This window comes from Drosophila serrata, unplaced genomic scaffold (genome assembly GCF_035046125.1).
Source record: "Drosophila serrata isolate PLE 108 unplaced genomic scaffold, ASM3504612v1 contig_241, whole genome shotgun sequence".
In the NCBI taxonomy this organism is placed as follows: Eukaryota; Metazoa; Arthropoda; class Insecta; order Diptera; family Drosophilidae; genus Drosophila; species Drosophila serrata.
Window position 1 is genome coordinate 774,448 of NW_028257139.1, and position 27,337 is coordinate 801,784.

Consider the following 27,337-nt stretch of genomic DNA (forward strand, 5'->3'; position numbering starts at 1 on the left):
CTGAAAAGCAAACTACAGCTGGAAGCTACTAAAACTACTTCTGTATAAACCGATACATATATACACTGTAAAACAAAAATAGGGAAGTTTTTACAAATTATTTAATAAGAAATCTTTAGAGAAATCTCTCTTCCAGAATTGATTTCTTTTATTAAAGTTCAGTTATTGAACTACATTTTATTCCTTGTTTAATAATACGCAATGGTTTTTAAACCTCAGTGTATAGACATATGAAGTGGCTTATACGTAATATATATGTAAATCGGCATCGCTGTTTCATAACTGGGCGTGGCTGGGCCAAATTAACGACAATTGTATGTAAATCGCAGCTTGAATGCCACTTTCCGGCCAAGTGCAGTGTGAAACACGCGAAACAAGAGCCGCGCGGAATTAAAATTAAGTAAAGTTAAAAGTAAGTGGAAAATAAATGGTAAAGTGACGCGAGAGACACAATTTGTGAAGCGTGATGGTTTAAATATTGCAGCTACTGTATGCGAGTGGCGAGTGTATTCTGTGTGACTCGGATCTGGATAGTTCAGGCATTAAGGAGTACTTACAGTGAAGCACTGCACAGGCTGGCAAAGTATAGGATCGCCCAGAAATAGTGTCCGCTGCCCATGTTGGGGAATGTGATGGTGTCCTCCTGGTGTGTCTGCGTGTCCTGCGTCCTGATTCGTTGCTCTTTTCTCCTAGGTCCTTCCTCTTAGCTGGCTGCGAGCTGTAAGCAATAATGTTACAAAACATTAATCTGAATTCCATCTCAATAGATAATCATAGTGGTTTAATCTCATCTCTCCCCCAAAATCAGTGCTCATTCACTAATTCCCACACACACCACACACACACATGCCTGGCTCTGATTCGACGCCGTGTGTGCGGCGTGTTAAATTAAATTTGAAATCGTATTAGCCCAATTAACATGCCATTTGGCCAATCTGTGTCGCTCGGTGCATCGAATTGCATCTCAATCTGCATAGAACACAGTGTCTTCATGGCAGCCTCTGTCTGTTAATGGGGCCTTCCGAATGCAAAGTGTGGCCATAAATGCAATTAAATCTGCGATGTGATCCCAATGGGAAATTGAAAAATTTAAAAGGTCTTGACACCGTAATGCCGCTTAAAGCTGTTGCCCAGGGAATCCATTAAATTGCCTGCAGCCTGCGGGCCATTCATGAAAAATGCAAATTGCAATCGCAGCTGGGCTACAAAAGACTGTTTCCTTTTTTTTAAGGTGTGAACGTTGCCAGATGTATGCTCTTTTGATGTTTTGTATAATTTATTGTCATATAGAAATTGTATAAATTACATTAAGAGATCTTTAGGAAGATTAAGTTCCTCTTTGATTTTTCATTCATTCAATATTTAATCTAATATTTAGATCAATGGTTTTAGCAAATGGAATGCTGGTATTTGATTGAAATCTTATTAATTCTTTATCTTTCTAGTTATAGAAGACGTTTTTGTTTGTAGTTAATTATTCCATTTGTTCCAAATACATATAACTGACACTGAGATAATAACATTTTCCCCTTTCTTATGATTATTATTATTATTATTTCAAGACCCCTTCAATGCATTGTTTTATCTATTGTTAAATAAGATTATCCCCATCATACATAAGACACATAAGCATAATCAAATGAATTCACTTAATTAAACTTTACTCCCCTGTTAAATTATTCACAAGCTTAAGGCACTTAAAATAAATAATCTCCTGCATTGAATATGCTTATCTATGGCTTGCAGGATGCCTCAGGCTACAGACCCTTGGCACTATGTATACCCTCTCACGCTCTGCTGCTCACTTTCATTTCGAAACAATCATTATGGTTTGCCCATTTAAAACAATGCCAACAATGACCGGCAATATTCCAGATGCACACACACATTCATTTATATATGTATATATATCTCTGATGACCAGCTTTTGGTAGGCCGTAGATGCAAAATGCCAGAGCTCACTGAATGGCAAATGCAAAGTGCGTATGCGAATATTGGAATCGAATTAATCCTTTATAAGCATTTTTCTCCACTCCACTGGCCCGACGTGCTGTCCATGTGGCGATAAGTGTTGCATGTGGTGCGCTGCCACGCCTATTTTTGGCACTCCCTTCCCAAGGATGTGCCGCTGCCCCCAGAACATCGAGCATTGGCATGGCCCTGACCGAGGCGAGCTGCCATCGTTGTTGCCATGTGGCCAGCCAGCTGGATCGCCATGCAAATAATCAATTTGTCGAAATGGGAACGGGAATGGATTGGGTTTGGGATTCGGATTGGGGCTTGGGGCTTGAGGTTGGGCTTGGGGTATGCAAATGCCATTGGAAATCCGAATGGATATGGAAATGGAAATGGGTATGAAAATGGCAACAGGCTGGCCTGGCCGCTTGAATTTGCATTCGTGCTGTGTTAATTTGCTGCTGCTGTGCTTGCAATTTTGTGCCATAAATACATGCTGCAGTTGCAGTTGCAGCTGCTGCTGTTGTTGCAGTTGTTGCTGTTGCTGCTGCACCTACATCGGCGTTGAGTTGAGGACATGCACCCGGGGGTTCCCTGTTTTTTTCTGTATTTTCTTTTTTTTTTTGTTTTGTTTTTGGCCCGCTGTCAAAGAAAGTTAACAATGCGACTGCGACTGCCAAATGTCCCACATTTGCAGCTTGCCAAGCAGTTGGCGCCAAAAACCCCCTCCAACCTCCCCCCTTTTTTCCGTGTGCGGTGTAAATGGGTTTACTTTTATTTCATTTGCTTCTGCGTGTGTGTCGTGTGTGTTGTGTTGCTTGTGTGTTTGTGTCAAGTCGACACACTTTTGAGCTTGGCAATGTTTTTACTGTTCCACCACCAACAACAACAACAAAAAGCAACAATAATAAAAACAACAGCACTTGGGCGCTTGTCTACCTCAGCTCGAAGCTTTGAGCTGTTTTAGCCGCTTGTTGTTGCCAAGCTTCGTGGGTTGAATGAACGTCGAAAAAAACTGTGAAAAAATAGTTACTCAACATATAAATATTTGGTAACTATTTGAGATGGAAAGCGGTTTTGTATGAGGAATTTATAGCAGTCCTTTTCCATTTTCTGTCTATGAATGGGGAAGAACATAAATTAAGGTATAAAAGAGCTCAAAAGGGAAAATATCTTATTGATTTGCTTAGATTAAGATTAAGATCTGGATTGGGAATAATTTAATCTGTTACTAGTTTCAGGAGAAAGCCTGAGTCTGGAAACCTAAATTTATATTTTAAACTTATTTATATTTTTAATTTATAGATAATCTTATGGATGGATTTCAAAGAGTAACTCCTGGTAAGTTTACCTATTAAAGTTAATTTTTTACTTTCTTAAACAAGTCCCTTGGATCTCTCTTATTTTTCCAAAATTTTGACTCAAAAGGATGCTGATTTTCGACCCTAATTCTTGGTCATATTCAGAGGTATATTTTTAGATTTATTCATTTATTTTTTTGCGGCTTGAAAGAGATTTTTCTCTAAGGGGGATTTATGGGGCTTAGATCTGGGTCCTGGCTTATAGCGTTATCTTCTTTATCCCGTTGGCAGCATAATTTCTCACAGTGTTTTGGCCAAAAGAGCTGTATGTGCGTATGTGCCATCACACACACTCACACACTCGGGAGCTATACAATCACATCCCGCACACAGTCGTATATATACATATATATATGTGTTTTTTTTTTGCGTTTTATGCCGCTCAGCGGCGCTTGTAGCTCGTTATGTTGATTGGATTTTGTGCCGCCCGCACAAGAAAGTAGTCCGCACTCACACACACTCTCACACACACACACACCCCACTGCTCCCGCACACTATTAAGGCACTTGCCATGGCGGCTGAATAAAGTCAAGTGTTGTGCGCGTCTGTGTGTGTGTGTGTGCGAGTGTGTGTGAGTGTGTGCGTGCCATAAAGCTGGATTCATTTTGTTGCCGCCATCGCCATAGCCATAGCTGATGGTAGATGTTGTTGCCGTTGCTTGTTTGCTGTTGTTTTATTTCGCTGCCCTTACATTTTGCTCCTCATTTTATGTATGCAAAAAATTTTACACTCTCGTTTTCGCAATATGATTCTGCTCTCTCTCTCTCTCCCTCTCTCTATCTCTTCCTGTCTCTCGTTCGCTTTATTTTCCTGCTAAATTGTAAGTAAGTGGGCTTAGTAGCATTTTGCCGTTTAGGACTCTTTCCCCTATGGGTGTGCCTGTGTGTGTGTTTCTCTGATTTTTTTTTGCAGCGCCAGGATTTGCATAAAGCTCACCTGAGTCTGGAGACTTAACTTTAACATTTAAGAGTCAGTTTGATAAACATTGAACACACAGCGAGTGTGTGTGTTTTGGAAAGCAAGCTGCTCTCTCAGTTGCTTGGTTTATGCATTTATTTTTATACATAAAAACAAATTAATAGAGCTAGTAAAAGTCTGAGAAATATTAATAAAAAGATGTATCTCAAAACCTTTAAGAGTTATTTTCACTAGTCTTAACCTGAATACCCAGTAGCCTAAAGTAGAAATGGTTTTCCAATGTTGTTGGATTACAGGGTAAAGAAAATTCTGTGGGCGGCTGCAGCTGTTGACACGTTTGGGTCACTGAATTGATGATGCAGGATAAACAAGGGAGAGAGTGAAAGGTCAAAGTGCGTTGCATATGGGATTGGTTGAAGCAAGAAACACACTCTTTACCAGGTTTTGGTTGCCTTGATATGAAAGGGAAGACTCAATTATATTAGCTTTTCTAGTAATCCATAAGGAAAGTAATATATGCTAATATATATAAACATTTTTAAACAATATATATCAATAATACCAGAGAAAAATACGTTTTTTAAAAGAAATTTATTATGAATTACTCATTTTGATATTATTTTACTTAATATTCGGCTTCATCTTGCTTTTATAAGAGTAATAAAACCCTCCTTGACTTATTTGATATACAGAAAACAAGTAAAACTAATGAAAAATACGTTAATTTCAGCTATTTATATATCTTAAATATATAAATACAAAAAACCTATATATATATTATATTCTATCCAGAATTCTGTTACTGTATTTTAATAATTCCAGAAAACTTTCTTTCTTCCTATAGAAATATATGTATATATATTTTCCGCATCAAATGCGAAAACTTTTGCAAACTTTCCGCTTCCATCTCGCAAATGTCAGGCTCTCTCGTATCACTTGGCTGAGAGGAGCCAAAGGTCACAGCCTGCGTCCAGCTTCTCGTCTCTCCACCCCCTTCTGGTTCGCACTCATAATTAATTGAAATGTCAATACATTGTTTGGGGCGACCCAGTGAAAATATTAATGAAAGCTAGCAACAGTGCTGGGGTTCTTCTGGCGGGATGTGTGTCTGTGTGTGCTTCTTCTATTATTAGAACCGAAGAAGGAGAGGCGTCGGGACTCATCTATCAAAAAAGGACCCTATATGTCTGAGCTATTTATAGGATGTACCGTGTGCCGTGTTCGATGTGTGCACTGGTGTGTGTATTTGTGGGTGAAATCTGAACTTTAACTGGAAATTAACTTGCATGAAAATTGGCCAATAATTTGCTGGATTTATTGCCGCCAACAAATTGGCCATTACATGAGTCGGCTCACACCTACATATTCGGTTTCGGATGGGTCAATAAACTAAACGGCACCCCGAAGGCGATAAAGTTGATAGACAGGGGGAGGGGAGGGGTTAGGTTGTGGGTGTGGCAAGAGTCGGGGCAGATAAGCGCGATTAGAAGTCTCCCCTTTTTAACAGTCATGCTATGTCCCATATCTTTTGCTCCCTCTATCGTATTCGGGGAACCCCCTTAAAAATGCACACGCACGCACACACACACACACGCACACACACACACCCAGTCTGTTAAAAACCAACACACACACACACAAGCGCACCGCTAAATTCACATACATAAATCACATATTCCAGCGCTTTGCGGCCATTTAATGGCTGTCAAGATAAGCTTTTTGGGGGCTCAATTCAGGACCTCATGTCAGTCCCCCGTATATCCAAGCTGCTGCTACTGTGTGCGTGGCAACCAAAGTAAATAATTGCCTAAACATTGTGCAAACTAGAGGCCAACCAACTGAGCTATCCGACGCCTGTCAAAGTGCATTTTAATGTTGCCATATTCCTCCTTCTCACAGTTGGCCAGTAAAATGTTCAGCAGACACGTCATACCCCAGAAATAAATGCAGTATAATCACTATAGCTGGCCGTACAATTTAATTTAGAGTCAGACGGACAGAGGACTGGGAATCAAGTTGAAAAAGTAATATGAACTTCAAGTTTTCCCACTTTGTGTTCAAAGTTATTTTCGTGCAAATCTTGTTTGCTGGCAGACACACATCTTGATAATATATATACAAGTATATTGATTGGCCAAAAAATCAGAAAACATTTGCTTGTTTGGTCCTTAATCATTTATTGGCCATTGATCATCTATGGCAAACTTTTCCATAAGAGAACGAGAACGAGAACGAGTGCCTTTCAATTTAGTTGATGGGTAATGGGAGTTGTACGTAATAACTTTCTGCTGGGAAAATCTTTCATTTCGCATTTCAATTAAGTTGGCCAAAAAGCAAAGGCTAGCCAAGATGAAACACTCCGGTGGGAGAGCCAAACTTTTTGCAAGCCGAAAAAAGAATAGCTCACATTGCGTATACGCCCCCAGTGGCAGCTGATACCTCGATAGTAAGACTGATATTGCCACTGTGTGTATAGGTGGCGGATGGAAGTGCTTGGCCAAATGGCCAAATCGTTAACCGAAAGCAGACTCACTTACCGGGGCGAGGATTTTATGTCCTGCTGACTCACTCGCCACTCGCAGAGTGACTTGCAACACCCCCCCGCTTGGCCCCAATGCCATCCCATTTCGGTTTCATTGTCAATTGACACTTTTTGTTGCCTCTTGCCGCTGCTGCCGCTGCTGGTGTCGCCAGCGATTTAAGCTGCAGCTGCAGCGACTTGATTGCATTTTCACAGACTGCAGCAGAGTGAGTGGATTGGATCGAGGAGATGGGTGGGTTTGGGTAGGGTTGGTAGGGTTTTTAGGGGGTGCTCCATGGTTCAGCTGGCTGTTTGTTTTATGGCCCAGTGGCAACTGCTTATTGCTTTCGGTTTGCTTCAATGATGGCAACGTGGCAAGCTCCTTTCCTCCGCTTTTCTTTACTTTTTCCGCCGTAACGTCAACAACTCTTTGTTGTTTACGGCTAAAGTTTTTGAGCGCTGCGCTTGTTGCGAGTTAACGCTGCAAATTGAAATTGTTGCAACTTTGGACCGATTTATGTGTGCTATTATTTTTTTTTTTTGCCCACAAAGTCTGATGCAGGAGGCAGGAGGCATCCGGAGATCCACTTCCGCTAATTAATTGCCGTAGGAAATTAATATCAACTTAAATGTATTTAGTGTTGATTAATGCATAATTGATGCGGAACCCTGACCAGGTGCAAAAACTTCGCTCCCCCTCACCTTTGATGGTCGAGAGGCTGGGGTAAAAGTTGACATTTTTAGCTTCATTAATCATTCAGGAGGGTTGACAGAGAGAGAGAGAGGGGACTGTGGCAGAGGCTGCAGAGGGGGATGCTGGCCGGGTTTGTTATTAATTACAGAAATGGCATAAAGCTCAACTGAGTAAACATTCAAGTCAATTACAAGGGCAGGGAAGAAGATCGAGGAGAAAAACCGAGAAAAAAAGATAACAGGAAAAGGTGAACGAGAAGGGCTAAAATAAAATCGGTAAACTGATGAAACTTTCCACTTCCGGGAAATCTCAATACGAGACGGAATTCAGGGAATGCGAATAAGTTGAAGAGCAGTTTGTTTTAATTAACAAATGCATATCAGAAAGATATTCCTCTGAAATACTACAAATACAGGTAAAAATAATATCGGGAAACTTCCGCGGAAAATGTGAATAAATACAAAATTCAGGGAATGCGAATAAGTGGAAACGAAGCTTGTTGTAATTAATAAATGCATATTATTCAGAAAAATGTGTTTTACACACGATTCCATAGTGGACATTCCCGCAAATTAAACCTGCAACATCAGGGAAATGCCAATAAAATGGCAAAATCCACAAAATTCAATCCGTGTTGATTAAAAAATACCCAACGGCGCTCATTTAAATTAATTTACCAACAGCCCCGAAACTAATGCCACCAAATAATTTTCATAATCCACAAAAGCAAAAGCATTTTGTATGCCCCACACGTTTGTGAATTCCAATTAAAATGCATGCAGTTGAAAAATATTTAAAATCATTTCTCGCCACTTGAATGTGCAGAATGTGGCCAAATCCTCGCCTCGTCCTCAACACTTTAAAATTTGATACAGAGGCATCAACAACATGGCACAAACTGTGGCCAAAGTTTGTCCAGTCTCCCCACTCTTACCTCTCTTTCCTTTTCGAATGGAGTTTCCTGCCTTTGTCCGCCTGGCCATAACCAGAAAATGACAAAAGCCATGTCAACAGCATGTTTAAGGGTTCGGGGTTCGAGTTCCAGTTAAGACAATACCCTGGGTGTGTATCCGTGAACTACACTCCACTCCACTTCAATTTTGTTTCTATTTGGGTGTGTGTGTGTGTTGTTTTTAGACTGGTGTGTCCTTATCCGTGTTGCTTGTGGCCAAAGTCTTACGAGCGAAACAAAACTTCTTTCTCCACTTGGCCCGGGCCCAATTCAGTTACTTTTCCCAGAGTCTGGCCAACAATGGACACGATAATTTATTCATATTTTGCTGGCCACACGAACACGAACGAACTATCCCCGAGACTGTGATGTGTGCGGGATGAATTTTTAAATAACCATAAATTTCTAAATTTACACAAGAGACACCGAAGACACATTGCACTTGCGATAAGCCACACACCAAACAAAAGGGACACGGAATGGCCGAACGGTCGACCAAGGGGAAAACAGTGAATAGTGAAAAATCTCCCAAGCAAACAATGGAAATTTTAATGAATATTTTCGGGTCGAAGCCTGGCTGGCTCCCTCCAGAGTGTTGATAATTGCCACATAAATTTCCACAGCACGTATGCACAAGAGGAGCAAAGGAGGTGCCGGGCAGAAACTACAAGATATTTTATTATAAACATAGTGTCAGCACTGACCAAACAATTTGCTAAATATTTATACATTTGCATAATGCATGCAATCAAATTTTCTCACACGACCCAACCAACTGGGGGCGGAGGGGACTGTAGGTGCCGAGTTGTGGGCGGGGTGTCAAAGTGAAGGTCGCCGCCGGCTGACTATAAATATTCAACGAGTTATTTGCCAAGAATGTACTTTCACAAATAACATGTGCACACCGTGATTTCAAATTGGCTAAAGCAAAGCATTGCTGGCAAATATTTGAGTTCCTGCTTATTAGAATTAGGGAATGGGGCTGGGCGAAAATGGGGGTATGTGGCTCTCAGGCACACAAAATGTCTGTATATCTATGGGAGTTTGAAATATTGTCATTTACATATTTTCATTTAATATGGAATATTGTTTAGCAAGTTGTAAATGAGTTTAAGGGTCTTAAAGTGTGTGTGTTTATTTTTTATATTTTTGTAGTTATTAAATTATATCACTGAAAATGTGTTATGAGAGTTTGATATATTGCCATTTACATATTTTCATTTCATATGGAATATTGTTTAGCATAAATGAATTTAAGGGTCTTGAAGTGTGTGTTTTTGGTATAGTTTTAAAGCAATTTAAGTATTTCATTAAATATAAATGCTTATAGTTTTTTAGGGAATTATAATGTTAGTTGTTAGAAGCTTTGTAATACAGTGAAAGTCAGCAGATTCATTTTTGACCCTATAAACCATATATACTATTTATCAGCATCAACAGCTGAATCGATCTGGCAATGTCCCGTACAAAAATAAATTTTTACAAATTTTTCACAAAATTTCTAAATTTTATAAGGGGTTACATCATTAAAATTGACAAAATTTGGCAAAAAATTTAGTCTTTTAAATGTTAAAACTCAGTAAGCTGATTTATTAGCCTTATAAAAACTAGCTTAGAACAGATATCTGAATTGAAAATAATCCATTTCTAACTTAGCTATGATATTTTGAAAAACTAGAATTTACCGAAAAAAATTTGCATATAAAAATATGATTTAATATACCTAAAAAACTCATATTTTATGTTTTCTTGGAGGTATACAAAGGACAAAAAATCAATGATTGATAATATATATATTTTAATTTGCAAATAATTTAATTTAATTTGAAATTAAAAAACAAAAAATGTAACTGAATTTGAATTAGGTTTTTAAGGGATAAAATCATATAATTTACATTATTACAAATTCATAAAATGTTACATTTCCTAAGTATTAAAGCGAAATATGATGGTGTCCGTATAAAACCCCACACAGAAAACTTTACAAAATTAAGTTAATTGCATTTTCAGATTTGTTATGATCGATTGAAATCAGTTTCTGAAATTAGTTTCCTTTCTTATTTAAAACACAATTATTCCACCCTTTTCTAAAACCTGCAATCTCAAAGTAAAATATAATTAAACCAAGTTTAGATGCAAACTAAATCCGCCTTAAAACCTTTTATAATTTGTTGAAACTTATAACAATTTATTTTATTTATTTGAAATGCTTGATAATCCCCTTTAAAGTTCTTTCTATTTCTCCGTAAGCCCCCTTAAATGTATTATAATATCTAATATATTATAAATTTTGTCAACTATTTTGTCGCTATAATTAGGCCCGCTCAAAAACACTGCCCGCTCTGCCTGTTCTGTGTGAATTATAAGTAGCTTTTGTGGTTTATTATAAATATCATTGAATTTGCGAGTGTTTACCCATGAGTCTCATCAATTGCACAAGGCACACACTGGCACACACCATCACCACATACACACACTCTGGCACATACTCGCGGCTGTCGGTTGTCTGGCTGCCTTTGGTTAGGTTTTGGCATTAGTGCCAAGAAATTTTGCGGAGGGGCAAGGCCAACTAATTGCGGCGACATAACTTGTTGCGCCGCCCTCCCCTTTGGAGCCACGCCCCGTTTCGCGCGGCAAAAGGGGGGTTTTGCCAGTTCGCCCGCATGCATGTGTGTATATTACGTATACGTAATGTGTGCTGTCGTCTGTCTAAGAACTATGGCCAACAACAACAGCAATTGCGCCAACAGCGAATTGCATTAGATATCTGTGTGTGTGAGTGGTGTGTGAGTGTGTGTGTGTGTGTGTATAGTGGGGGGGTTTGTGGGTGAAATAAGGGGATACCCGAGGCCACATCGATTGTCTCTTGTTTACAATAAACAGAGTCAAATGTCTCCTGGCTGGCAGGCAGTCAGCCAGCTCTTGACAAGCATTTTTGTTTGATTTGCCAGGCTAATGAAATAAATATCAATTGACAAGTGCAGGCAGGCAGGGGAATGGAGAGAAAAACTCGGGGAAAAAATACAGCCAGTACTAATTGCCACCAAGGAGCTCAGCTCAAAGGGAAACCAATGGAAAAAGATAGCAGGAAAAGTCCCTCTAAAGAATATATAAATGCAAACTCTGAAAGGAGAGCAAAAATAAACTTGGATTTTCAGACAAAGAGTAATTAAATCAAAAGGAGTTCATTTCAAAAAGGCAACCTGATCAGGAAAACGGCAAGAAAGCTGGTTTTAAAAGCATTTTCAGTAAGAGTTGAAGGAAAAGTTGATTTTAAGAAAAAAAAAATAGTTTCATATTCTTTTCTCTCAGCAAACACACAGAATTTCAAAGCAAACGAATAATATGCTCGAAACAAACGTAACTAAAAGGAAACCTGATCTCTCAAAGCAATTAAAAAGCTGGCAAACATTGTGTGTGCATTTCTGAGAACTAAAGTTTCCGGGGAAATTCTAGAGTTTTCTTAAAAGTTTTCAACGTGTGCAAGTTTACTTTTCACGAATCCGTTTGTATTTCCTAAAATCGGAATTTGCTTTCAAGAAGACCTCCTTTGCATATCCTCTTTTGATTCCCCTCACCAAGGAGACTATATACATAAAATCGTAATATCCGTATAAACAGTTTGACAGCCAGAGTTATTTGAAACCCCTTGATGGCCAATAACCGGCAGCATGTGGCCAACCACAAAATGGGACCCAAGAGTGGAGTCTGTGAGGAGCAGGAGGACCAGAAAAAGGGGTTCTTGAACCAACTCCGGCTGGCGGCGGTGTCTGGGCCAAGAGCTTAATAAAATTATGTGACGATGATTGCCGCCGGACCCGGAGACCCGGAGACCCGGAGAAAGCGGGTCCAGTCATCCAACCCTCCACGAATGGGTTGATGCTGCAACTGCTGCTGCTGCTTGGCTGCCACTTGAAAAACGCATTAAGGCTGCAGTTTTGTGCGGCATTCGTATATTATATATATTATATATATGTGTATATATAATACGCTCTGGTGTATGGCTGCCCTATATGCATGCCAGAGTGGTTTGTTGATTGCATGTTAAAAGGCCTTCGCCAGCGACTCTTCCCACTACTACCGGCTGAAGCTGAAGCTCTTTTTGCCATGAAATTTAATTAAAAACTTGTGTGCCATGAAATTACATTTCAACGTGAGTTTCCTTCCCCCGAAACTGACTGTGTGTGCCAGTGCCGGTTCAGGTCCCCGGCGCCTCAAAGGTACCAGAGTTGATTTTTATGTAAAAATGTTCAAAAGGATTTCTCCCACACGCAGAGGGGGGAACGACTTCCGTTCGAGATGAAGTCGTTTGTGGCCGCTGCACAGGGTATGATGATCCACTGGCCACGCCCCCGCCTCCGCCCCGCCTTGGTGGTGCCCCCTTGGGGCAATTATTAAATTGGTTTATCAGCCATTAAGCGAGTAAATTAAACGGGAAATATATATATATTCTTATCGATCCGAAAGGTTGCAATCGCAAGCCCTGAATTATTGAGTACTCTGTATCCGGCATTCCATTTGTTAATTTTCGCAAAAATATTGACAGCAGAAATCAATTTATCGGATGGCATTTCATTTTGTAATGCAACCTCTGAACCTCTGGATACGGAAGTGAAAAACGAACCGAATCAAGGCGGAAATATAATCCAACTATAATCAAGCCGTAAATTTGTACAACTTTTAGGGAGCATTAAGGCCACCTGTGACGGTGACTGTCTGCCTGCCTTTTGGGCCAAGCTGGGTGAGCCAAGCTCTGGTCATAATTTATTTACAAGCAATTCCCCCCCATTATGAATGCAAATCTCGGCTCCTGCAATCAAATTGCAACACCTTTTGTTTCAGCTGTTGCTGCTGCTCGCGGCATTTGTTATGCAAAAATCGCTGAGCTTGCTCAGGTTGCTTTAGCGTTTTGCATATTTCAATTAAGCATTACACATACGCCCCGTGGTACCGCAAGGATATATAGTGGAGCAGCTCTCTCTCCCTCTCTCTTCAAAATCCGCTTAAAACTTATTCAATTAAAGTTCCCGCCCCCGAAGGCAGACGACAAATTCGAGTCGTAAAAACCGGCAAAGGCAAATGGCAGGCGACCGACCAGAGCAAACGAGCAAACAACAACGGCAAATGCCATAACAACGAGCATGCCGCATAAAAATATGCACATAAAGTGTGTATAATATTGGTTGCAGCTGCTGGTGCAAAAAAAAACTAGACAAAAAATAGTGGCAAGACCCAGCTAGCACACACAAATGTGGCAAATAAATCAGCAGACGCTCCCATGTGCGAGCTCTTGTAGCCCATTTGCTGGCTTTATTTACGTGACTTTGCGGGGAATGGGCGGGACAGAAAAGGGAATGCAGCAAAATGACAGCTGTCAGAGATGGGGGGGGGGAGAGGGAGGGAAAATGCAGAATGATTTTCTAGGAAAACTTTCTAATTCCAGGAAATGCAATCAGCAGGCACAGTGTTCGAGGCAGACACAGCTTAGGCTATGGTATATTCCAAGAATCCTTATTACTTTGAGGACTAAATTTACTGTGTTGATGGTTACAAAATTACCTTGAAATTATTTATAGCTGGTTCTTAGTGAACTATTCACATTTCTGAGAAGGAAAACTACAAATATATTAACAGGAAATGGAAGATTATTTCTGGAAATCCTAAAAAAAGCCATTTATTGCAATTTCTATTTTTGTTGTATATATTTTTGTATAGGTTTATATTCTGTCTTTTTTAAAGACACTTGATAATTTTGTTATATATATTAGCAGTAAATGAAATATGTATTATTCCTGGGTTTTCTTAATATACTTTTAATGCTGTTTCTATTTTTGTTATATATATTTGTATAATGTTTTCTGTTTTAATTTTAGCAATAGTTTTAACTACTCTTCCTCTAAAACTTATTGTTAAGATATTAAGCTTTTATATCCTCACTAAATTTATACATATTTCTTTCTGCTTTTTAATGACACTTGCAATCACTTCAACTACCTGACAATAATCTAAAAATCTAAGAAACACTCAACTAAAGAAATCAAAAAGTTTTTGAAAAAACAAAAATATATTTGTCTGACAGAAAAATAAGAAGCAAGAGTCTGCAGTCAAAGTAAGTTAAACAGGCAAATATTTGCTTCGACTCGGTTCCATTTTTTTATTTTTGGAAAATGGAAATCACTATGGTTTTCCTTTCTTTTTTTCTCTATATTATTTTATTTATTTGCCGTTGGCCGCAGACACCACAACAATGCAAAGCAAAAATTTTCGACGCCATACATGGACACGGTCTTTTGGTATCTATGTATGCGTGCTGGGGCACTATGCCGGAAACGTGACTTATTTGAAATTTATGTACTTTTTAGCCAAGAGCATGGCAAAAAAAAAAGAAAGCAGAGCAAAGCTATACCCCAGTCAGGAGCCGAAAAGGAAAATAGCAAACAGTGGGTTCAAAAAATAAAAATAGAAAAAAAGGACGGCAAACAGCGCAATTTATAGAGCAAATTTCACCCTTATCTGTGGTTTGTTTGTTATTTTTCTCCTTTTGGGGATTTTTAATTATTTTTTGTTTCAATTTTCCTCTGTATGAGTGTTAGTTGGGGGGTTTAATTAGAAAAGCATACAAGAATGGCGGGGCCAGCGGGGTGAATGGTGTGTGCAGCAATATGCAAATGCATTCGCCGAGCAACAACAATTCACAAATTGAAATCAACGAGCATACAACTTGATAGGTTTTTGTTTGTTCCATTTTTCGTCCTTGCTGCTGCTGCTCCTGCCTGTGCTCTCCTTTCTGGCTCGTTCGTTTCGTTTTTCAGCTCGTGTCACACAAGCTATTCACTTGTTGTTGCTGCTGCTGTTCGACATGCATCGATTACATACACGGGGAAAGCAGCGGGAAAGCAGGAAGGAGGGGTGCCAGGAGGGGTGCCAGGGTGCCGAAGGATGTGCGGCTGACAGGAGATGGGGTCGGACGAGCAGCGACATAAGTCACGAAGCTTTTGCTAATGATGAGGGCCTTGATGCTTTTTCAATTAACCAAATGTGTGACATACGGCACAGATTGCAGGCTGGGGAAAAGAGAGAAGGGAAATGGGAAATGGGAAATGGGAACGGGGAGGGGGAAAACTACTCGCTCGGGGCTGTAGATGGATGGCAGGACTCGCCTGTATGTGACAGCAGCGACAAACATTTTGGCCTGGCACAAATCAAAGTGAAAGCAACCAAAGAATAACTCGAGCATTAAGTAAGCCAGGTTTTAGTTTTCTCATTAGGTTTTTCTCCCAGCTCCTGTCACTCGAATTTTCTCTTTCAATTATTATGGCCCAGCAGCAACCGGAAATGTCGGATCGTTTGATCAAGATCTTTGTGGAGAATGGTCTAGACGAAATTCGTCGTATTGAGGATCAGGCTATAAGTGAGTTAAGGCTGCGATCACCAGGAGAGAAGATGAGGGCTTCCAAGCAGGGCAAAGATACTAAACCAACCGGAAACGGAAATGGAAATGTGGCCAAAGATGAGTATGGCATAAGCAACTAATAAATCAACTTGCTACCAAGCACTTGCTTATTAATATAATCCGTTGAACTAGTGACGCACCCATTTAACCTTAATTTGCATTTATGTTCCGAAGAAATGGGGGTTGAATGGAGGGGCAGAACTCTGTGGCCAGTTGTGATTACCTGGCAAGCTCTTTTGTCTCATTCGGCAACAAGGCAATAAAAGCAATTCGCAAAAAATATATCTATGTGGGTGTGTTCCACAGATACACACACATACCAGCAGACTAATACAGCTATAGCCACACCACACCCACACACACACACACACACACACATTGATATGGAGTGCCTAACAGAGGGCGAGGGAGGGCTACTTATAAACTCACCTTAATTAAACGTGATTAAGTAGATTTCCTCGTTTTTCTGCTCAACGAACTGTTTAGTTGTCGATGGCCCCCCTCCCCCATGCAGGTGTGTGTGTGAGTGTGTGTGTGTGTGTGTGACCTGTGCTTATTAGCTGCCACTTATTGTTGTTCTTGTAAGTTGAAAAGGGTATTATAACTTGCCCATTGCTGTTGTTGCAAGGAATTATCCATAGAAGATACCAGCCTCACTTGTATTTTATTACTTTGGCAGAATTAAGTTAAGATGTTATAAATAATAATAATAATTAGGAAATATAATACATATTTAGATACTTGAAGGCATTGTTCTTTTAAGTAAGTAAAATAAATTCTACTACAGAAAGTGACAAGAGCTCTACGTATCAGTTTCATTTTCTACTCCCCTTTAAGCCCTTAAGAGGTTTAAAAACAAACAAAATACGATATAAGTTGGCTTAAAAAATAGAATGTTTTCAAGAGAAACTTTGAAATGTGACAGCATAACTCAAAGAGCACAAAACTGTTTGCTTTTTATATAAAACTAAATTTATATAAAGCTTAAAAGAATGTATATTGCTTGATGTATCAACGACCAACCAGATAAATACTATTTATTAAATTCATTTACATATCTTCAAACCTAATCTATGATATTTCCTTTTATTCCCCCCAAAAAAGTACTGGAATCGTTTTAAAACCATTTGTACAACAAGTGCCAATTCCGGATTTAAATTGCCTTTCCCTGACCAAATTATCCTTGTGCAGCAAGAGATTAAATTAAAGCAGATTCCTTTCTCATGTCTAAGTTGGCCCCAAGAAATACTTGAAATTAGTTCCTCCGACAGCAAACAAAATTCGCCACTATGCATCCCAGGAGGGTATTCAAGTTTTCGGCTCAACCCAAATTAGCATTCAATTTTCATGTTTTTCCCTCTTATTGTCGGATGCTGGCTTGGTTTGGGGCAGGGTTTGGGGCAGGGCTTGGCTCGGGCTTGCCTTGCCTTGCCTCACGTTGTTGTAATTTAGTTTCATTTGTGCACGAAAATGAATTTGTATTATTGTTTGCATTAATTTGCCTTATTAATTACGTTTATGCTTCTGACTATTATGTTTTTTTCTTTTGCTCTCGCTTCGGTTCTGCTTTCGGGTTTTTCCCCAAGCTTTCCCTTCCCCCCGCCCACCGCCCACAGTTTTCCCGGTCTCCCAGGGGGTAATTCGAGCATTGGCTGTGCGGGCAATCAAATAAATAATGAGACGGCGACTGTGGCTGCCGCAAGTCTGAGTTCGTAGTACGCAGTTTTCCGTGCGGAGTTCCCTGGTCCCTGCTCCCAGCTCCCAGCTTCCAGCTCCCAGCTCCCAGTCCGGAGCCATCGCCATCCGGAGCTCACTCTGCCGGCGTGGCTGTCGTCAACTTTGTTTAATATGCGCAAAACGTCGCAGAACTTTTGCAGCTACTTGTCGTCAACATCGTTGCCAGCGTCTCCTCCAATCTGCCCCTTGGTGTTGTTGCTCTTGTTGCGATTGTCTATGGCAACTTGCCTTTATTATTTGTTGCTGCTCGTCTGTATTTCTATAATTGCCTTTTTGCCTTTGTCTGGCCCAACGTCAAGTATCTGTATCTGTATCTGTAGCTGCGGCTGTGTATCTGTATCTGTATCTGTATCTGTATCTGTATCTGTATCTGCCTGCCAGAGCATTTCAGCATTTTCGGTTGTCCTGTTTATGAAATTCTATGAATCTGAGAATCAAGTTCGCTGACAGATTTCAATTTTCCACGGCCTCGGTGCCTCGGTGGGACGGGGAAAATGCAATTTTCAATTTCCCCATCGGCTGCTGTGGCACGTGCAGTGCAATTTTGGGTCTGGGTCTGGGTCTGGGTCTTAATTTAATTGATTGCCAATAGTTGTGGCTTTGAGCGTTGCACATTCAGACATTGCTCATACGCCCCGTACGCGCCGTAAATAGAAGGGAAAAGTTCATAGCGGCAGAGCATTTCCTGGAACTTCATTTGCCCTTAGCTGCAGCTGCTGACTTTTGAACTTTCCCATGGCACTCAAACACACTGACACACACACACTCGCTCACACACTCGCTTTTGAATGACAGGAAAGAAACAACTTAAATGTCAACCCGATGAAGCCGAACCACTCCGCCGTAAAACTCGCATTTCACGGCACGGGCACAAAAGCCCGTCAACCTCAAGCAGCGCACTAGGCCACGCTGATTTATATACACAAACACACACACAGGCACAACAAAACGGCTCCGAATAACAAACAACACAACACAACACAACTAACAAAAAACAACGACAACAGGAGCAAAAGAACACAAGGAGGAATCTACTTCCGTGTTGATTGTTTCGTTTTGCCAGGCTTTGCTCCTGCAAAAAAGAAAAAAAATAAAAGAAAAAGGAAACTTGCAAGCTGGGTAACTGAAACTGCAAAGACGACAGGACGACGCCCATAAAAAGCGACTGTGTCTGCGGGAGTTGCTTTAAAGACAAGTGAAAGGAGCAGGCAGGAAAACCTGTCCATCAGCAAAACTATTGCAACAATAAACAAGGACAATTTGACAATTGAAGTGTCGAGTAAGATGAGACCCAAATACAAGGGGGGGAAAAAAGTATAACGAAGACTCCTGCCTGGCAAAGTAGCCTCGTAGAGCACTTGAGCACAGTTTCCGGTCATTTACACGTACACACACACACTGGTACACCCGTCGTCAATCTGGCCGCCTTTGCTTGTGTGTGTGTGTGTGACACAGTATCCTACATTTTTATTGGCATCTCTTTTTGGGGTCTGAATATGCAAGGATGTGTGCGAGAGTTTATCAAAACGCGTTGCAATGTCGGTGGTAATTGCCGAGGAATCCCCAATCCCCAATCTTTGCCCCAAAATCTCGGCCAAAATCAAAACCGGGGCAAGGTCAGGATTGCGTGGAAATTCAATTTCCAATTTCTACGCTCCGCTCGCGCACATTGTCTCAATTTAAAAGGCATTATTACTTGCCCTCTCTGTATACCCGGGGCAACGAGAAATCACCAAAGACAATTGGCCCAAGAACTTTCATAACTTTTTGTGTATGTTTTTTCCCACTGCCATTATTTGTGGGGTTAGAAGGATGGCTCTTTGGATGGATGGATGGATGGGATGCTTGGATGCTGCTGCTAGGATGGATGGCAAACAGCTCTGCACAGACTCCACGTGCAGCAGCCCCAAATGCTGGCTCTCCCTGTTCGCTCTCGGGAAACTCTCGGAAAATCTGTGCGCAGATGCTGACGCTGCTTGGCTGCAGGATCAGGGTGTGGTGAGTTATGCTGCCGCTGTGGATAGTGAAGGGAAAATGTCTTGGCCCTACCTTCTGCCGGCGTCGCTGCTGCTGCCACTGTTGACTTCGTTTACGTTTGAATTTTTCTGCTTGGCAGCGCGCTTTTCCACTGAACTTTTCCTGCTGCTGCTGCTGGTGCTGCTGCTGCTGCTGCTTCTGCTGCTGCTGATATGTGACACGCACTCACACTGGCTCACTTGGGGTACAAAACCACACTCGCTCGCACACACACACGCGCGCTGTCGCTTCGCTCTCTCGCACACACGCACACACACACTAGGCCACGACACGGACACACACACGGACACGGACACGGGCACGGACACAGCGGCGCTCCTTTGCTGTTGTTGCTGTTTCTTCGTCTTGCTCTATTTGGCCAGTCGCAATTTTATTCACATTTTTATCATTTAGCATTTATCATTCATCATTTATCTAGTTGCCGCTGTCATTGCTGTTTCCGTTTCCGCTCGCTCGCTCTCTGTCTCTCTTGCACTCTATTGTCCTGCTTGCACTGTCCTGCTCTCACGAGGCGCTCTGTGTGTGTCAGTTGCTGTTGTTGTTGTTGTTGTTGTCGTTGTTACTTTGTGTTTTTCTATTTTCTGTTATTTTTTTTTTGTTCTTTTTTTTTGAAAAAATAAACTAGTGCACGTTTCCGCTTTTGTCAACCGAACACGTCAACTGTCTGCACCTGACTGACGGACTTTGGTTCGCAGTCCACAGTTCGCAGCTCGCAGCTCCCAAGTGCTCTCAGCTCTCAATTCACAGTTTTTCCCCAAATAATCATCATCATCATCATCAGAGAGAGGGCAGAGCGCCGACTCTCTAATCCCGTGTGGATGCTGTTCATCTCACGCTCTCTCTCTCCCTCTCTCTGATGATTTCTCTTGCTTTTCCGATTTCCCTCAGCCATTGTTTTGATTCATTTTTGTGGTAGGTTCTTGCCGAGATTCTTAAAGAGCGGATGGATGGTAAGAGCAGAAGCCAACAGCGGCAGTGGCAGCATCCCAACTAAAAATAATACTTGTAGCTTAACCTTTTCCTGTGCCACCCAGCACAGTTCAAAGCCCAAACTCCGTGACCCACACCCATTTGGCATCCATTGGCATTCGAAATCCAACTCGCAGAAAGTATTCGAAGCGCACAAATTTACGCTGCCGGGGCAAACAAAATACCAGCCCCAAAAATAAATATCATAAAAATATGAAAAATAAATAAGTGAGCTGAGGGGAGGAGAGGAGGCACCCAGCGGAATAAATATAAATATTTGGCCAGCTACAGTTACGCCCCGGCTTAACAAAAGGGCTGCTGCCCAATCGGGTTTACAAAGGTTGGGCAAAGGAGGGGATTGTGGGTTTGTTGATTTTTTTAAGCGTTCTTTTGCTGCTCTTTATGCAAACTGTCGCCCCACCCAACCACCCAACCACCCATCGGCACCCCTTGCCCCATCCTTTGGCCGGCCCTTGTGTTGTTGCTTTTGCTGCTGCTGCTGCTGCTGTTTGCGGGTCGGGCGTCTCATGAATATGTAAATTGTTATTATTGCATATTGTTAGGCGCCAGCAGCCGACGCGCCTCCCCGCGGAACAGGATAACAGCGCCAAGGCAAGAAGCAAGGACTCCTGGCTAAACGCAGACCAGGTGAGCGGTCCGACCAGTTCCGCCGGAAGTAGTAATTCCCATAGATTTGACAAATGTCGCGCATTGCGTCTTAAATAATGAATACCAAATGTCTAACTGGTACTTTCGATTTACATTCGCTGCACAGCGAAAAAATAGTAAAATTTCTTTAGAGTAACTGATAAAGTTTCATTATTTAAAGTGCTAAGTTTAAGTTAAATCAAATTCCTATCCCTAGTTTAATGTTTTTGGTGTATGAATTCATGAAATTATTAAGGAAATTTGTCTTTTGCAGTAAAGAACTGTCCTTGATGCTCTTAATTTGATAAATCCTTTTACTGCTAAAAGAGGCAACAAAGAAATACGGATATTATCTGAAGTCAAACTATAAATACAATGGTTAAATTTATACCAAACTCTAGAAATCGTCCAAAAATTGTATTAACCTAAGATTTTTAAAGCCTCATTTCTTATTTTTCCACGAATGGTAATTAGTATAATGTTTCCAGTTAATAATTTTATACAACTTGCAAAACATAGTATCAACTAAATTGTGAGACAAGTTTTAACTATGTAGAAACAGGCAGGCTAATAAAAACATGGGTATAAAAAGCAACTAAGAGTTACAAACTTGTAAACGCAATTATTTATGTATGTGCAGGCTATTATAAAAAGATTATTAAGTTATATGGACAGTAAATTTTTATTTAAATACTCCAAAGTATTTTCCTCAAACCTTTGTTTACTTGTAAACAAGAAAGGAAGGTGGCTGTAGGAAGGAGAAGTTTGTATATCCTTACAGTTTTTAATTGGTTTGTGGAATCTAAACAGAAATAGTTCATAACTAAGCCAAAAATATTTTAATTTTAAATTAGAAAACATTTCTGTGATAGATTTATAAACTCTTAACAATTATTCTCCCTTGTGAATGCTTAGCAGTATAACATTTAACAAAAAATGTTTATATTTTTATTTTACAGGATATGGCCAGAGCGACTGGACAGGTAATTCTGATCAAGGATATATATAGAGACAGAAATAACTCTTCCATTGCAAACTTCTGACTAAAATTAACCTACCTTTTAAGGGTACATTAATTAAGACCGCTAAGGCAGAACTGCACCATTAATCGCCATTAAAAAATTCAACTTTTTGCAACATTTTTCTGACATAAAATACATATGTATGCATGTTTGTTGTTAGTAAACGATTTTTTAGAAAAGAAAAACAAGTATAAAATTAACCAAAAGATAATTTTGGAAATAGAAAATGTTCAAACTTAGGTCAATAGAATTACTTTTTATACTAAATGTATTCATTCCTACATTTTCTAATAATAGAATGTTAAAAACCTATAGAGAAAAAAGAAGCCAAAACTAAAACCAATTTCGATTGAAAAAGTTGTGATGTGATTACAGGAACCGGTTAAAAGTTTACAAAATACAAATAGAATATGTGAAAAACGGCAGAGAATTAAATGCCTGGCGGATCGGGCAGCTTAAAGCCATGGCCAATCATTGTCAATGGCGACGGCGACACCTAGGCAACAAAGTAATGGCTGTCAAACGAACACAGCCACCTACACGCAGACACACACTATTATAAATATATATATTTATATATTAAGAATATATATATATAGACACAGTCACAATCACACGGCAACGGAAGGGACACACAGACAGGACACACGCATGTACTTGAGGAGTCCTGACAACCTGAACAAGCCGAAGAACAAGACATTTTGCGCGACGACTTTGATTGGCAGCCTTCTCGGTAAAAGAGGGGGGGGGGGGAGGGGCAGGATCTGGATCTGGGGCGGCGGATGGGACAGGAGGCGATGTATCCTTGCGCTGTCGTCATCGCCATCAGCATTGCCATCATCATCGTCATCGTCATCTATAATAACATCAAACAGCGCACTGCCCAGACACCAGAGGCCCAGCAGATTTCGGTTCCCCCACGCCCCCCTCCGGCAAGCCCTGTAAGTTCTTGCTGTGTATATCGCTGTGCCACCCCCCCCCCCCCTTTTTTGCCACGCCCCTGCCCCCGATTCCCGTCCATCAGCACCTTAGGACAATTCCGGCCACCAGCCTCCCCGCTTGTTATCACGCGCAATAAAAAGCTTGCCAGCATTTTCCGTTTTTCCGTTTTTTTTTTCTGCTCTCCACATCTCCAATACCCTGCGAAAAGGGTATGTTTCGTTCGCTGTGGCTCTCAGGGGAAAACATGGAAACAGAGACTTACAGATTCCGAAAAGTGCTTTAAACACAATTCTTGGAATGGGTTTAAAATTTCTGTTTTAGGTAAAGGTAAGTACACATTTAAAATTTGAGCATATTTTAGGCCCTCAGGAAAATATATTAGTTTGCTTTTGAAAATTTTTGTTAGTTCATATGATTGTTATTAAAAAAAAATCTATAGCACAAAAACAATGCAATTTCACACTAGGAAACTTTAAAAAATATGGGATTCTAGCAAAGATTTACCTTCAATTTTAAAATAATCATACAAAAAATGTATATAAAATCCATATAATAAAATATAACCAAGCTATTACTTAAATTTTTTTTAAATATGTTTTATAGTAAACCAATTTTCTTTATAATTATATTTTCTTTCTTCTTATTATAAATTGATAGAGAGACATAGATGGAGATCTATGGCATAAGTTTTTCCAAACTACATTGACAATTTGGTGTATAAACCAGTTAGAAACTATAAGGAACAAATTAAAAATATAATTTTCTAATAAATTTTACAAAATTAAGAAAACATTTTGTGTAAATTCCACTAAATTCCTTTCCAATTTTTTAACTGTTGCCGTAATAAGCACTATTTTCTGGTCTTGTGTTTATCTATTTCAAAATTTCATTCCCGGCGTTTTCCAATACCGAAACATTAACTTATTATAACAACAACTTGTAGATTATATTTATATATAAATATTTATCCCTATATCCTTCAGTATCCACCCAGAGCATCTCATCTTCGTCATCGCCTGACGAATATTTAACATTTTTAACTCATGCTTACTTGATTTTTCCTTCCTTACGATTTTCAAACATTTACTTTCGCTTTTTTGCGAAAGGAAAACATAGACAAAACGGCGGTGAGGCACGTATTCAAATTGTGGGTCCTGGGTGTGGTGTGGATGCTGGGATGGTGGCTTAGTGGGTGGCAATTGGAATCCTCCCCCTCCCCCCTTCAATTCGCCTTAGAATTTACCACCCCCGCACCCTTAACCGCCGCCTAGGAAACAACAACTACACAGCGGCATGGAAAAATATACATACGCCCCGTGGTACACAGGCGAAAATTGTTCTTGTTCTCGTTGTTGTTGTTTTTGTTGTTGTTGTTGTTGTTGTTGTTGTTGTTGTTGTTGTTGTTGTTGTTGTTGTTGTTGTTGTTGTTGGTGGGTGTGGCAACGACGGCCGAAGCAGCGGCAGCGGCGTCGCCTGAATGCGCGTTTAGTTTCAAGTGTTATTTTTGTACTAGAAGCAGGAGCAGGAGCAGGAGGAGGGGTGGGGGGATGTTGTGGGGTCGAAGGACTTGCCGCCACCTCTCCCCCTTCATCTTCGTTGCCAAGTTCCCTTCGATGCCTTCTTCGTCTTCGGCTTTGCCTTCATCTTCTTTCACGTCTTCGTCTTCGTTTTTCGTCTCGTCCTTCGTCCTTCGTCTTTACCCTCGTCCTCGTCCTCGTCTTCGTCCTCGTCGTCTATTTTGGCTGAAGTGCGTAATTGATGTGAAAAGTGGCAACAAACTGTTTTTTATTTGCGCTTGCTTTCAATTTGTTTAAATTGCTGGGCGCTGTCTTTCCACTTGCCACACTCGCACACACACATCGACAGAGCCACACTCACCGAACGGCACACCCTCCACAAGCACACACACACACATACGAACACATTTTTAAACGCTGATTGAAGTTTTATTGAATTTTAAATTGCACTGGCCTTGGTTTGAGTTCGGTTTTCTTTTCCCTCAACTGCTTATTTTCACTTTCCACTTTGTACTTGTGCTTATTTGCTTCCAGCTCCCTCTATGTACACAGCGAGAAATATTAGTAGGGAGTTGTATGAAGAAAGAATTACTAATTACCTGAACATCCCCTATATTATTCCCCACTCTAATTTTAAGTAATCCTCAAGACTTTGATTTTTTTACTAAATCAATTCGAATTCAAGAAGGCATAAAGTATTTGTAAGTTTATAGTTATTTAATAATAAAAAAAGTTAGTTAATAAAAGCAAAAAATAGTGCTGCTATTAAATTTTCGTTTAAGAAACTATACTTTTTTAAAACTTGTTAAATAAAATTGTAAAGAAATAAGAAATACGGAAAATAAAGGATTATCTAGTCTTATATTATTAGTGAAACGTTAATTTGAAATATCAATTAAATAATAATTTAAAATATAAGACACATTTTAATAATTGATTTAAAACTAGTATATAAATTTTCTTGAAAGTATTCGCTAAATAGTTTATTTTGTATCTGTACGTCAGAATAATGTGTGAAAAATACCATTAAGGAGACATTATGGGGACATATGGGATATGTATATGGGATAGGATATATATACAGTATAGCAGGATATATAGACAAATATTACAGATGTGCATTAAACCCTAACCTAATCTGTTAAAGATTCTTTTAAATATAAAAAGAGAAGGTCTTGAATATTTAAACTTAGTTAAAAGGTCATAAAAATGCTTCATGTAAAAATAGTTGTAACTAGCGTGTTAATCTTAACTAAAAATACTGTAGCTCTAGGATGAAATGAAATTAATAAGAATATAATTATTTTGCTTTCCATACCCCCTTTTTTATTTCAGTGCACCGTGATCTGCTTTCTCTCCCCCACACACCTCTCGTTCACCTTCTAGCATCTCGCTCATGGCTGCTTGAGTGTTTTATTGTTGACACAAATAATGTCACTCAAAATGTCAAAAAGAGGCCGCTGGAATTCTTGGTTTTTGCTTTTTTTCTTCCACGTTCTGTACTCATTTTTCCATTTCCATTTTTCCATCCAAGTTGCCAAGTGCTGAGGTTTGACATACATTAAAGTGAGTTGTCAGGTGCGTGTGTTTTTATAGGTAACAAGCATATAAACGGTAAATAAATGCCAACTCCCAATTGGCGTCAACGTCAAACGCTTGAAGCCACCGCCGCACACTTTCCGCAACAATTTTCCCGGCTGGCAACAATTTAGGAGAAACTTCCCTCCTTTCTCCCCCTTCTCCTTCTCCCAACTAATTGTAATCAGCTGCCGCGGAGGCAAGTTGCCCTGCTCCGCTGGGAGTTGGCAGCGTCAATTACTTAGCTTTCATTGAGCGGAGCATCTGCCGCAAGTCAAATAAAACATATTACAAATGACTTGGGCACCCCCCTTGCCACCCATCCACCCACTCAATGTCGCCCGATTCGCCAGGCATTACTCCGACTTAAGAGCGCTCTCGTCCGACGCTGTGGCAGCAATCTGACAAATTTCGCACAAATTATGCGTTGGCCACAAAAATGATGACGGAAACGATGCTGGGGGAGGGAAACCCGACCCAAACTGGGATCTGGACTCCTCTTCGTCCTTCGTCCTTGCGACGCTTCAGATTCCAACTCGGAATCTCGGACTCCGAGCCTGGAACCGGCAACAAAAGGCGACGAAATTATTATTGCATTAAGTAGAATTATTAAATTTCATCGGCGACGCCCGACGATGGCGGCTCAGCGAAAATAAAAATAAATAAATCTAATCAAAAATAAGCACACAAATAAAATGGCAAATGATAAAAAAAAAAATATATATATATATATATATAGGAGGGCGGTAAAGGAAGTGGACACAAGCCAAATAAATCAATAAAAGCAGACAATAACACGAATTTCGGTCCCATTGCCCATGCACGGAAAGAAAAATTATACAACTTTCTTTGTTATATAAAATGAAGTCAAAAGCGAAGGATAAGAAAAATTATTTCTTTTTTTTTAGTTTTAAAAATGTACCATTTGAAATATGCAAAATGTATGTAAAAACCCATTTAATGAGAGCTACAAATTCACACATAAAATTCTGATCTTTGGATAGAAATCTACTTTAAGAGTATGTTTATAT

At 40.1% G+C, this 27,337-nt stretch overlaps 1 protein-coding gene and 1 long non-coding RNA gene across 18 annotated transcripts in view; one reads left to right on the forward strand and one right to left on the reverse strand.

The window, feature by feature from the left end:
• Window positions 1–25,761, forward strand: part of LOC147643870 (uncharacterized) — a 64,596-nt gene extending 38,835 nt beyond the window's left edge. The window contains exons 4-5 of one of the 2 annotated variants that reach the window (XR_015271397.1): window positions 3,262–3,297; window positions 22,207–25,761. This is a non-coding gene — a long non-coding RNA (uncharacterized LOC147643870). The remainder of the gene's footprint in view (window positions 1–3,261; window positions 3,298–22,206) is intronic. The other variant, XR_015271396.1, reaches the window with a different exon arrangement.
• Window positions 1–27,337, reverse strand: part of GluClalpha (glycine receptor alpha 1) — a 70,191-nt gene that overhangs the window by 19,506 nt on the left and 23,348 nt on the right. For 12 of the 16 annotated variants that reach the window (XM_020958582.2, XM_020958576.2, XM_020958584.2 and 9 more), the window contains exons 1-2: window positions 19,643–20,620; window positions 558–718 (exon numbers count right to left, since the gene is read on the reverse strand). In XM_020958582.2, the coding sequence (XP_020814241.1) occupies window positions 558–619 (62 nt within the window). In that variant the 5' untranslated portion in view covers window positions 620–718; window positions 19,643–20,620. Of the gene's footprint in view, window positions 1–557; window positions 719–8,385; window positions 8,504–19,642; window positions 20,621–27,337 lie in introns of those variants that run through there. The other 4 variants (XM_020958577.2, XM_086831716.1, XM_086831713.1 and 1 more) reach the window with 2 other exon arrangements.